A 13,873-nucleotide genomic window follows, 5' to 3' on the forward strand; every position below is an offset into this window, starting at 1 on the left:
ACACTACCAGCAAGCCACCAACGTCCACCTCAGGGACACCAGTGGCCCTGCCGGGGCCTCCCTCACACTGCCGGTGCTGCCTAACTCCTGTCTGCTCTCTCAAGACGCCGATCAGGTGCCGCCTGCTCCAGGAGAGCGGCGTCTTCTCCGTGACCACGTGAGGCCCTGCACTGCGCGTCTGACATCCTACAGGCATGTGACTCAGCTGTCCCTGTCGTGGACTCTGAGCAGTCTGCAGGAAGACAGCATATGGAACTTGTGTTTCTATTCCCTGTGCCTTCGACAGCATGCGGTCCAAGAGCAGACACAAATATTTGTTAGACACAGGCTTAACAGTTTTGCAGAAAGTATTAATTCATGCAGACACCCCTTTAAGATAATGAGTTTTTCTGTATGCTGTTTGCAATTATCAAGGGTTTTAACAGCAGTGATCCAAATCATCATGATAGGGTCCACTTCAAAGTAGACATTGTTTATATATAAGTAGAATTTCCGTAATTTGAAAAATATGTATGTCCATGACTGCCGCAGGAGTAACAGCTAAATCATGTACTACATTACTGCTGAAGGAACCCTTAAAACACATGGGACGATTCTGTCCTAATCACTCACTCACTCCTCTAAACCATCAAGGCACCTCCCACAGTATGTTCTATTATATGAGGAAGGCAAGGTCTTCCTCATCTTAGTATTAATAAACAGAAATTAAAAAGCAACATTTTCCCCTTCCTTTCCCCAACCTAGCTTCTATAAGTTTCTTCTAATGCTCATCTATCTCCCCTTCTCTTATAAACACCACACACACCCACATATAAACACCCACAGACCTCCACTAGAAAAACATATTTGGAAATATCCCAAAGATGTCTGGATGGTATACTCCAACTACTATTAAAAATACATATATATTACAACATGTAATATTTCAGGTGCCATATTACATGTAACATTTAAAATTTTCATTCGACTTAATACTTTACACATATCTAGTCAAAAAATTATCAACATGATAATGAAGATTAACAAAATTACCACAATTATGATTAATAGCAACTATTTCTAAGCAGTGCTGGGCCAAAGAACAGCTTTACTACATGACAAATGACACAAAATTTAAAAAACAAGGAAAATAAAAATCAACTGTTCTGTTACCTTTAAGACACGTTTGATAGAGCCCAACACAAAGTTTCTTTGTGGATGCTTTCTGTTCTGAAGAAGCCAGTCTCGATTTAACACCTTTTCTCCTTCTTCCAGAACACATTTCTGACCTTGGAAATGTGGTTTCTCATATAAAATCCAGCTGAACAAATATAAAAAAGCATGATCAGTTATAATTAACCTTCTAAGAAATGAGGCATAAAACAAATATGAGAGTTATAAGTCACGGACTACACTGTCTATTCAAATTTAAAAATCTGGGCTATTTTCTACTACTAGCGTATAAACCTATTTTGAAACAATGGTGTACACTGAACAGAGTCTCAGAAAGAATATAAGTGCACAACTTACAATGCTTCCTAAACACAGCACCACAATCTATGCTTGTGCCTATATTTACATATACATACATTTTATAGATGTTATATACACATTTACATTAAAAACAATAGCTTAACAATTCCAAATTCTACTTGTACCCTAGTTTTTCTGTTGCTGGATAATAAAGAACATGCATCTTATTTTATTATTTGAAGACACACTACATCACACTGTTTATAACATGAATATTGACCACTGGGTAACCCAAACACCAGACAAAGAAATTCTGGTCCCTGCAAGTCCATGAGACATGGTCCATAATAACAAATGAGAATTTCCAGTATTTTTATGCCATACAAAGAATCCTTCACTTGTTGCTTATGTCAGTGATACAAAGGAATTTAAGCATGTGGCCTTCACATTTCCTTAGCATCCCACAAATTTTGAACTCATTTTCAAAGCTATGGTTCATTCAACTTAAGCATTCAACTTGTCAAATCTATCCTGCTAATCATGCAGTTACGAAATGGTACCATTTTACTGCAGGCTGTAAATACTAAAAACAACCTATATTTTCTAATTAAGTTATAAAACTCTAATGATGTTTCAAAAAATTATTCTGGAGAGAAACAGATGCAACCATAATACAAGAAAAACATACCGCATAAGCAGCAAGAAAAAAACTTAGGGGGAAAATATTATAAAATTTTAAGAGATCTCTTACCAGCCCCTTACAACTTTTATCAGTACCCCATTTGGATAAGACCAAGATGTAGCATCAGGAATATTACAGTAGATCTCTTGTTTATATTTTCTTCCATGGAGATCATAGATAACCATCTGCAACATATAGTAAACAGACATAATAACTAATCTTAAGAATGCATTTAAAATTCTAAGATGTCCTAGAATGTAGAAAATAAAATATCCTGAATACATAAAAGTAAATACCACTTTAGATGCTAAATTCCTGAATGCAATAACCATTTACTAAGTCAGTTAAAAGTTTCTACCTTAAACTCCCCAAACCTAAACACAATCTCACTTCTTTTATTCTACATGCTTACCTTCCCAGGCCTTGGGTTCCATTTCAGAGTTTGTCTGTCAACATTCTGAAATGATAAAAGTGTAAGAAGTGAGCCATAAGACAGATAAACAGAAAGAGAGTTCACTTTCTGAGCAGTGACAAATCCCATTTATTGCATATTTGTTTAGTGAACATCATCACAAGGTGAACTTCTAGGTATTACAAGGGATAAAAAAGTGAGTACAAAGGAAAATAAAGCTGTGTCTCCGTCCTCAAGAAGCTTAGAGTTTGGAAAGGAGAAAAGATGATCACATTTTCGTGACTCTTCTGGGGAGAGATGAGGTTAAACCCTCAGGTACGAAACAATCAGAATGTCAAGTTAAGGAAGTCAAGAGAAAAGGCACCAGCGTGGAGGTGAGGGGATGGCAGACAGAGGTTCCCAGGAGGCTTGTGGGAGGAAGTGGTATGGAGAAGACCTTGAAAAACAGGATTTCAGTAAGTGAAAAAATGTGGCAGGCTGGTGCAGGAGTAGTAAAGAAAAAAAAGTCCAGGAAGAGAACATCTTGAGACAAAGTACAGACATCTTAGAGGGTGTGTAACCGGAGCACAGAGACAGGCTGAACAAACAAAAGCTGGGGACCTTGCAACGCACAGTGAAGAGGTTAGACTTGACTCAACAGGCGGCAAGAAATCATTAAAGAAACGTTTCTGCAAAGCCCAGCCTTTCTTTTAAAAGGACCCTGCCTTACAAGCAACTGGCCGGTATTCAAGCATTAGCACTTGCTACTAAGGGCATTCAAAGTAAAGATATAGCCCTTGGGAATCCTAAAGGAAGTTCCAGGATCTTGGGAATGTCAGAAAGAAATGTCCCAGGTTCAGTGAATATTCGGTAGTAAACATTCAAATATTTCTAAGTTGAATAAAAGTGTAACTGAATTTCAAGACATTTTCCAGCTATAATGTTTTCATCTCCTTTTTCTCAAATTAGTCTGCTCGTTGCCCTGCTAAGTATGAACAAACAAGACCAAGTACAGTGAGACTGTTGTCAGGCAAACACTTAAAATACTTTAAATATTTAAAATATTTTTAAATACTGCAAAATCTTTTCATGAGACACAAGTTCAACGGAAAGTGACAATCTTCCTACATTCAATACCTTGAGAAATTCAAAATGTTTTCACGATTTAGTTTGAAGACTAGAAGTCAGCAAAGAACTGAGATTGTAACTTGCTTCTCTCTTATGCCTTTTAAATTCTGATGAAGCAATTTTGTTTTCTCAAATGTAACAGTCCAATTAAAATACATGCAGTATGATATACACTTCAACTAAAGAACAAAGTAACCTCTGGTATCTTTTTTAAACAATCTTTACACAACCTCAAAACACTGATTTTCCTAATAAGCTTTTAGGTCATTTCATGACCCAAAGCACTACTTCACTAATTAATAATCATAATAACTTACCTCTGTGAATGGGCTTAATCGGCCAGGGGTGTCTTGAGCGCAGAAATACTTTGACACTGGTTCCTGAAAAATTCCACCGAATCTGGCTCCTTTCTCTGAGGAATGGGTTTTAGAGGTCTGCAAATACTGATGATAAGCACTCTTTAGAGAAGAATGTAGTTTGGAAGTAAGGTCAGATTTTTGCAGAAATGAGGCCTTTTCTGGCCACAGACCAATCTGCAGATTAGAGGTAGTAGGCTCCTTTGACATCACATAGGAATTCTTAGAGACTCCAGTGCTTTCCTGGTCATCATCAGAGCAAAACGTAAGGGAAGAATCTGGCCGCTTGAAGGTAACAGTTTCCTGCCTTCGAGCTCTCAGACGTCCTTTATGCAGCGCCTCTTCCTCCTCTTCCTCCTCTTCCTCTTCTCCGCCCTCCTGTCTGTCACCTTCATCAAAATTCATCTTTAAACGCTCTGACACTGACTGGAGAAGCGATAATACAGAAGAGGGCTGGTTTGCGTTCTCCCTCGATTTCGAGGCCCCGTGGCGACCAGGGGAGACCTCGCTGGACAGAATGTCCTCCTGAGAGCTGTCGTCCTCGTAAATGGGAGACAAAGCCAAGGGATAGATTTTGTACCTTTTGGCCTCGACCGATAAGAAGGTTTCTGAACTGTCACTATCGAACGCCTCACCTAATTTGGCTTCCTTTTCAAAGTGATGGACGAGGTCAGTTCTACTCTCAGACCTTTCACAGGCGACGCCAGGCACGCAGTCGGGAGCGACGCGAGGAATCAGGAGGGAATGTGTTTGTCTTACCTCGGCGGTCGTGTCCTTGTCCTCATCCTGGAGGGGCTCCTCATACAAGATAGTAAAGGAAGAATTTTCCTGCTCCTCCTGAGAAACGAAGGCTAAGTGAAGTTCTTCCTTTTCGTCACCATACTCTAGGTCTCTTGCTTTCTTATGAACTGCAGTAACAGATGCTTTCCTGTCCAGCCTTCCCATGCTACCCTCGGGCTGAAAGTCCGGCACTGCGAGGGCTGGGTAGCCTTCATAATCCTTACTTAAGGTAGGCGATTCATAGCCCCTGAAGCACGAGGCGAGTCTAATGTCACGCGCTATCAAGCCTGTCTTCGTTTCAGTAGACTCTTTCTCCACTTCTCTGCCACTCCTGTCAGCATCCTCCTGGTATGCTTTTTCAGCCTCAGATATGGGAGATGTGGCCTCTGCCTGTACAACGGGCATCTCCAGACCTGTTCCGCGTATCTTCTCAGAGCTGACTGCTGTGGGAAACACTCTGTGTTTCCTGATGGTCCCATCAGAATCTTCTGGGAATGTGCTTTCCATTTCTCTCTTAGAGGATGTGGACAAAGTTTCCCCACTTGTCCCCTTCACATCTCCCTTACATGTATCAGAGGAGGCAGGTACTGCCTTCTGGGGTGCTTCTTTCATTTCTAACACAAAAGGAGGCACCATTTCAGTTTTCCGAATAACCCCTTCAGCATCATTTTGGTAACTGCTTTCTAAGTCTAATAAAGGTCCTTCAGTCTTTGCAGTGATCCCCTTACCATCTTTTTGGTAGACATTTACCACTTCTAATGTAAGGGACATCATCCCAGTTTTGTCCACCTTTCCTTCAGCATCTTTTTGGTAAATACTTTCCATTTCTAGTGTGGCAGGTATTGACTCAGGCTTTTCAGCAGTCCCCTCAATATCTTTTTGGTAGATACTGTCCACTTCTGACACAACCAATGTCATTCCTGTCTTACCAACATCCCCCTCAGCATGCTTTTGGTAAATATTTTCCATTTCTAATGTAACAGGTGTCACCTCAGTCTTTGCAATATCCCCTTCAGCATCTTTTTGGCAAATATTTTCCATTTCTAAAGTGGCAGGCAATCCCTCAGTTTTTTCAATATACCTCTCAGCATCCATTTGGTATGCTTCTCGCATTTTAGGAATTTCAGCTGTTCGCTCAGTTTCTGAGGTACTCAATTTGGCATCCTTTTTATGTGCTCTTCCCATTTCTGACACTGGGGGGACTGCCTCATATTTCATAATATTCAACTCAGCATCGTTCTTATTTGGTTTTCCCATTTCTAACATGGAAGGTATAAGCTCAATTTTTCCAGTATTTACTTCAGTGTCCTTGTGTATTTTCCCTACTTCTGACATTGCAAGAGGTGTGCTTTTGTTACCGTGTCCTGGCAAGCTTTTTTCAGATAAACATACAGAAGTATCAGACAAGCTGCTTTTAGATGTCCCAGGTACATGAGTGTCATCATTTACAAATGGAGGCCATTCGAAATTTAAAACAAGAGTTCTTGTATCCTCTGTCTCAGGTTTGTGATGATCAACACACTCTGTCCCCATTTTCTCTTTAGAGTCCTCCTTGAGAAATGAGTGTGTTTTTGCCTTATCACCTAACCCTGTAAGGGGTGTGTTTTCAGCTAGTAAAACAGTATCTGATTCCTGCAAATTTGTACTATCAGACTGCCCATCTCTAGTTCCTGAAAAGGGGGATTTTTGGTAGAGAACAATTTCTCTTCCTCTTATTGACTCTGTGTCACTACCTAAGTTACTTACAGCAAAGAATCTACCTAATACTTTCTCACTGATTTCACATGTGCTTTGATTTATTGCCTGTTCTGACACCAAGAACTCTCTTACCATATCACATGGCTTCACACTATCACTATTCAGAATTTTTGAAGTACTAGCCTGAAGTTCAGAATCCGAGGTACCCTGAGCATCATTTGCTACAGTTTCTTGGGCTGAATAAATAATCTGATTGACTAATTCCCTAGCTCGGTCCTCTAACAACCAACATACATTCATTTTATCAGAATCAAAAAGGAGACTGTTCTCACCAACCACAGGTGAAACACAGGCCTTTTCTTCCCCGTGGACTTCAGGTATGTTTTCCACAGCCTGCTCTTCCAGATGCTCTGTGGGCTGGATCTCTGTCAGTGTTACTTCTGACGGGTTTTTCTTAGGGATGTCTTCTTCCAGGGTACCTGGATTCATTATGCCGTCTATGGCTCTATGTTCCTGGCAGGTACTGACTGAGTGTTTGGATTTTAGCTCTTCCCTGACAGAATTAAAGGCCTCCCCAATCAATGTAACAGCCTTTTTACAGAAATCACTCTCGAGGTCCAAAAGTTGGGCATGTGCCGTCCTCCTCGCTTCTACATGCTTAGCAGAGGCCTCAGAACACTGCTGGCTTGAACTGTTAACTGACGCTGGGGTCCCAGCAACTGCTCCAGTCGCTGCTTCCAAGGGATTGTCAAATTGGGCAGCAGTTGGGAAATCAAGAGATACCATCCCAGTAGGATCCCCCAAATGGTCCTGAAGTGGGGTGACTTCTGCCCCTGTGAGGACAGATGTTTCCGATTCCAAATAAGAGCTGTTAGGGTCCAGCAGGTTAGTTAAGGAGGCACTTTCATGTGGGACATCTACGGGAACTTTTATAGAACTAAAATTATTTGCGGGGTTACGTGAACTTCTAACCATGCTAACTTCAGAGTTACTGGAGGAGGAAGGCAGGCTGTGAGTACCACCTCTTAGCGAATGAGCATCCTCTTTCTTTCTGGGAGATGAGGCTCTCTTTTCTGATCTCAGCACAGAAGGATTAGGAAGGAAACTTGAATCCTCAGATGCAAAAGCCTCTTTTCCCAAACTGATACCAGAACCCAGAAAAGGTGACTTAGCTTTTGTGCTGTCGGTTTCTTGGGACTTGGGGGAAGTATTAGCTAAGCAGAGTTCTGAAAAATCAGAAATCTGTTTGCTCCCACAAGGAACTGAAGGTGGATGGATCACAGAAGCCCTGGCTGCACAATTCTGTGCTATCTGCCTGTTAACTTTCTCATCATGAACAGGAGGTGAAGTCTCAGGTCTATTACTCTGGAGATGAGCAGGTAGAGAACTGAAGGCTCCCACCTCAGCTCCCTGTGCACCCTTATATTTAGAGGCAGAAGGTGAAACATCAGTTTGGCAACTCTCTTTCAGGCTGGCATCTAAATATTTCTCTTTCATCTCCTCATGATCCACTAACTGAAAAATTTTGTCCTGTTCAACTTCTAGGGAAGTCAATTCTGATAAAGCAGGATTTGCTGGCACTCCTGTGATTTCAAGTGGAGAAGAAATTTCATCCTGAGAAATGTCTCTGGGCTCTGTTCGGGAAACAGGGATCTCGGAGAGACTTAGAGTTTCTCCTCTGCCGGAATGTGACTCAACAGGAACATTGCTCTGACCACCAATGTCAGCTTCTGGTGACATTTCTGCAATGCTATCAGCTTTGGTTTCCAAGGAGAAAGAAGAATCAAGCTTGTCTGCAGCGCTCTCACTTGCTGCGATGCTAGGTAGCACAGACTCTGCTTTTTCAGGGTCTTGAGATGAAGTGGAACTGTGCCCCCTGGAGAGGCTTGCAGGCTCAGAACTCAAGTCCACTGCAGGTATGTTGGCGTCACTGGCTTCGAGATCCAGTGGAAACTGGCAACTCTCCCTATCGGGAAGAACTTCCTTGGACTCAAGAGTTGCAGGTGCATGCTCAGAGTGAAGGCACACAGGGAGACTCTTTCTGTCTGTGGCCTCCACATGATTTGCCACATGTTTATGTTGACACTGACAAGGCTGACTGGAGATACCAACAATGTTGACATCTCCAGTTTCAGCGAGCACAGAAGAACCTTCATTCTTTAAAATAGGGATGTCCTCCTGGCTCAGCATGCCGACTCTGGAAACACAGGTAGGGCGTGAAGCGCTGAAATCTGACTTTTTATGCCCAAGGCTGGGAGATGTCCTGGCATCAGGTGACGCTTTGGCTTGTTGAGGACTCTCAGAGTCAAGAAGGGATTCTGAAATGTGATTTCTATTCAGTTCAGGGGCTGTTTTATTTTCTAAGCATGTTAAAACTACTGATTCACTGGTGTGTTTTACAGAGGCAGCTTCCTTTTGATTCACCCTAAGGGGAGGCACTTTGCCGTGTGGCCTAACAAGGTTTGTGACTTCTGTTAGTGATAGTGGGTCAGTATCTTTGAGTAACGACTCGATTCGATCTTCTGGAGCTTTCACATGACTTGAAGTAGTGGGTTCCTCGACTGACGCGTTTCCCGTTTCTTGCTTGATTTCTGCAGGAGCCACATATTTCTGTGTGTCTTGGGCAGATGATCTGTTTCCGGCATTTACAAGTTCTGTGTCTGTTACAGCTTGTTTCTGGAAAGCCATGGGGCCGGTGTGATGGGCAGCCTGCTTTGATGAGTTCTCTCCCGCTTGCTTGTCAGAACACTTACTCTCTGGCAACTGCGGAGCTTCACACCTAATTGATTTACTTGGACTTGGCAAATCTGCACTTCCATGTGTGGTAGGGCCACTCCCATCAGATTTACTACAAGAGCAGTCAGAAATGGCAGGGTTCTCGGCCTGCACTGGTGTCCCATCACTCATCAAGGGGCTGGTTCGTTTCACCATAGTTCCTGGCGTTGCTGTCCTCTGCAAGTCCGGACTGTGAGGAATTTTGCTGCTGTTGCTTTCTGTAAACAATGCGGAACATCCCAAATTTCTGTCCGTCTGAGAACCTGGTGCACAACTCAAATGTTGCCGTGAGTCAGAGTCTCCAGAAGTGGAGCTGGAGCTAGTCACAGAACAGGATGATCTACTTGTCTCGGGTCCCCCAGGAGAGGCTTTATTTAAAACACCCCTGGAAGAAGCCATGTTGGTCAACCCTTGGTTGTTTGTTGAATGGCTTTCTGTGTTGAGAGCTCTGTGGTTACAATCAGAGTCTTCTAACTGGACTTCAGGCACTTGTCCTTCCACAGGTATGCCTGTGCTAGCTGATGACAGTAATAGCACCATTCCAGCCTCCATCTCACTTCCAGGGCCACGATGTGTACTTGTACTAGGGTCAGAACTTGCATTTTCTCTGTCTAAGGGATTCACGGTTTCCGGCACTGTCTGATGCTTCAAATACTTCTGAATTTGTCTGGGGCCTCGGTAGGTTGCATACGTTACTAAAGGCCTCTCTGATTTACCATCCATTTGTCTGCAAAAAGAACAGCATCAGAGTATCAGGAAAGGTAATTATGACACTTCATCACAGCAATTCCAGAAATCATGGCGAAGTGTGTCTTTCAAATGCTCCTATTCTTTATATGTCTAAACTTGGGAAGGAAATTCTTGAATGTTTTAGGTTCAGGCTGTCTGTATTAAGCATAATACAGATTTGACCAGCAGCACAGGAGCGTCAAGCCAGCCTGAATGTTTGAGCTCCTCAGAACTGTCCCTTTCACTTGATTATGTCTGTCTCTCCCATGATGATTAATGGAGAGAACATGGGCTGACAAACCTAAGGCTTAGGTTCTAATAATAGTTTTGATCTCCAGTGAGTGCTTGACTAGAAGGAACCACAGCAACTTCGTGCCTCATATTGGTATCTCATGGCTACATCACTGATTTCTGCACCATATCAGAGCATCAGAGCAAGTTTCTCTTCTTTTACTTAGATGTGAATTTTGAACAGTCGCTTTTGGCACAGAGGCAGAGAAGTTGTAAAGAAAACACCTGGCAAGATGTCTAGCCCGCAGTAAGCATTCAGCATATATTTAAGCCAAAAAATGGCAGAACTGCCTTAAAAATCCTCTCTCCTGTTAAGCTCTTCAGAGATTCAATTAGCATGTGCTGTGTTTAGTCACTCAGCTGTGTCCGACTCTTTGCAACCCCAGGGACTGTAGCCCGCCAGGCTCCTCTGTCCATGGGGATTCTCCAGGCAAGAATGCTGGAGCGGGTTGCCATGCTCCTTCAAGGGATCTTCCCAACCCAGGTCTCCTGCATTGCAGGCAGAGTCTTTACCATTTGAGCCACCAGGTTAGCATAATGAGTATTAAACTGGCTGGGCAAATGCAGAAATCAAAAAAGATTTCTAGCACCAATTCCCAGCTTTTTCTCAGGCCTAGACGACAGTTCCTGATATTCTCAGCATCCATTCTTCTGGAGAATCTGTCTCTGGGAGCTCTGATGCTATGCTATGCTCCGTTATGGTCTCTCATACACACCATTCTTTCCCCTTCTTCAATGCCAGCCCCAGACAGAAACTCATACCCTCCGAGACTCAGCTCCCAAGTTATTTCTAATGCAAACCCACCCCGGGACCTGTTTACTGTTACTAGAGTGGGCAGTTAGCCTCTGATCTGTGGGTACAAATGGCCCTGAGCACAGACTTGTCATAAAAAGATCTATGCACCAATTTATTTTCCCACTAACCTAGTGACTGTTTGAAGACAGACACTATATCTTCATCATCTTTGTATTTTTAAGTGCCCTACAAAAAACCTGACAAATGGTGTATGCTTAATAGCTTTGTGTGAATTAATGAATGGCTTAAGTAAAGCAATGATACTAAATGCTAAGCGATTTGTTTTCGACTTTCTTAATCAGATCCAAAAAAAGCTGATACAAAAGTGTTTTCAATTCTGCATACTAGTTACATTTTAGTGTCTCAACTACAAAAATGTATGGTAGAAAAACCTGATGTATATTCTAACATTTTCAGGTTAAACATATAATTAACAAAACATTATAGAACTCATATGAATAACTAGGAAATCCAGTTATTCTAATAACTAAAAATGATGTTTTTTTCTCCCCAACTTTAAAGCAACACCATGAAGAATGACAGATTTATCTGCATGATAACATACAAAGTAAACTTCTGAGATGCAAAATCTTCATCACCTGGCCCCTTACAAATTCTTTAATTTTAGCTGAAACTGTTTATTTCAACCTATATAACTGCTGGCCTCTAAAATCCTACCGGCACCACTATTGTACAAAATTTGTACTGGTTACATTCATTTACTTTTACTGTTCATTTTAAAACAGGTATAGAAGATGTGTAGAGAAAAGCTTTGCCTTGGAGAAGTGATGTTAGCTGCTGCAGGAGTCTCAGGCTAAACCAAAGACAGTTATGAAACAAAGTTAAAATGCAGGATAAGGGAATCTGTCTAAGAGAAAAAGACATATAGGCAAATTTATGTCATTGGTAAAATCCTATTTTAAAATGCATAAATTATTCAGAAAGTACAAGAGCTTTTCAAAACAATGTATCAAGATCCAGAAGTATGAAAAATAACAAGTTTTGTTTGACTTTTCTTTAAAAGTTTTTACATTTTATAATTAAAAATCTACTTTTAAGACTGCAATGCTTCCCCTCCACCCCAAAGATCTCCAAAAAGTAAATGATGTCCAAAGAAACAGGCCATGAGAGAGAAGGATCCAAAGTTTATTCTTCATGTGTAGTAAAACTTAGGTTTTCTTACTACCAACACCATCCTAACCATTTTACCCTATATCAATCCAATAATGCAACTCTTGATCTAAAATAACTTCTATTAAAATAAACTATAGAGAAAAATCCACTCCAGGAAAATTTCAGTTCACTGTAAGAATGTCTTTTGGTAGTTTTGGAGTCCTTTGTAGGGGGGGTTGGGGGAATAATTGCTTTCCATTTGGGGAGTTTTCTGGATAATTTCAACGGAAATGATTAAATTGATTTATATGAACTAGTTTAAATTTCTGACTCTCTGGCAGCACCCTGTATGGAAATGTTACATGCTTGTAACTAAAATATGCACTCTTTATACTAAACAACTACACTGCCACTTCTAAAGCACTGAACATCAAAGTCGAAAGCTTAGCTTCATGTATTCTAATTAGTCCCTGCAGGTACTGATGAGCCACACTCACACTCTATAAAGGGTTAGTCATGCCAAGATAGTCTATTTTCTACAGCATTCTTTCACAGGTTGTAGCTGAGTCTTCACAATTGAATAGTATTAAGAATGTAAAACTGGTCTACGGCCATACCACCCTGAACGCGCCCGATCTCGTCTGATCTCGGAAGCTAAGCAGGGTCGGGCCTGGTTAGTACTTGGATGGGAGAATGTAAAACTGTCCTTTGTTAAGTTTTTCCCTAATTAAGAAATAGGAACAAAATGGAAATGTCAAAAATATATAACTTTACAAATAAGCTAAATATGGATAATTAAAAAGGTTTTCACAAAATAAAGAATGTATTGTCATGTGTTATGTAATTGTGCATGGGATGTGTAGCTTCTCCTATAAAAGTAGCAATATGTGATCCAAATAATACTAATAGAAAAGTAAAATATCTAAAAAATTCAAATATTTAAGGGAATAGACGTACAGATTGAAAATGTGAAAAGGTTTTTATGCATTTCAGCCCAAACATACCTTACCTATCATGTGAAGGCTTACTAAGCCTCCAGGCACTACAAATGTCTGCACTCTATCCTGGATAAATCCGATACATCTGATACTACAAAGGTCGATCAAAGACATGCATCATTCTTCAAAGAAAATTCTGTAAAAGCTGCCTGAAAATAATAGCATTAGAACAAACATCTACCTAATTCACTTTTAGCAAGTATGATTAAGCTACTTTTTTAGCATTAAGATTTATTTTCTTTCAAATTATATAGTTAAGAATATCTTCTCTCACAATAGGGAAGATTTTTAACTTTTCTATGTAAAGAAAAGCTGTAAAACCAGCAATTTTTATAAAAAAATCACAATAAAGTTTTGACAGAAGAGTTTCTCATGATGATAGGAATCTGCTGAAAACGGAAGAATTATAGAACATTTTCAAGAATTTCAACCCAATAACAAAGTAGCTTCCTATACAAATTACACCAGAAGGCTGAGTTAAAGTGTGGAAAGCAATCTAAAAAATGTTATCAAACAGGTTCACTTAAAGGCTTTAAGGATATTAACAATGATGTCTATATAGCCAACTATATATAAAAACAATTACAACACTGTCTATTATTTTTAATTAAGTGAAGATGAAATCATTTACAATGCTTTTTGATGAGGATTTTTTTACAAACATACTTCAAATTATAGGTAATA

At 40.7% G+C, this 13,873-nt stretch overlaps 1 protein-coding gene across 1 annotated transcript in view; it reads right to left on the bottom strand.

Moving 5' to 3' along the window:
* The window catches only part of CRYBG3 (crystallin beta-gamma domain containing 3), a 123,065-nt gene that overhangs the window by 63,796 nt on the left and 45,396 nt on the right, over positions 1–13,873 (bottom strand). The window contains exons 4-7 of the mRNA XM_070455023.1: positions 3,971–9,989; positions 2,547–2,591; positions 2,204–2,319; positions 1,153–1,300 (exon numbers count right to left, since the gene is read on the bottom strand). Coding sequence (XP_070311124.1) covers positions 1,153–1,300; positions 2,204–2,319; positions 2,547–2,591; positions 3,971–9,989 — 6,328 coding nt within the window. The remainder of the gene's footprint in view (positions 1–1,152; positions 1,301–2,203; positions 2,320–2,546; positions 2,592–3,970; positions 9,990–13,873) is intronic.

Source organism: Odocoileus virginianus, chromosome 25, assembly GCF_023699985.2.
Source record: "Odocoileus virginianus isolate 20LAN1187 ecotype Illinois chromosome 25, Ovbor_1.2, whole genome shotgun sequence".
NCBI classification, from domain to species: Eukaryota; Metazoa; Chordata; class Mammalia; order Artiodactyla; family Cervidae; genus Odocoileus; species Odocoileus virginianus.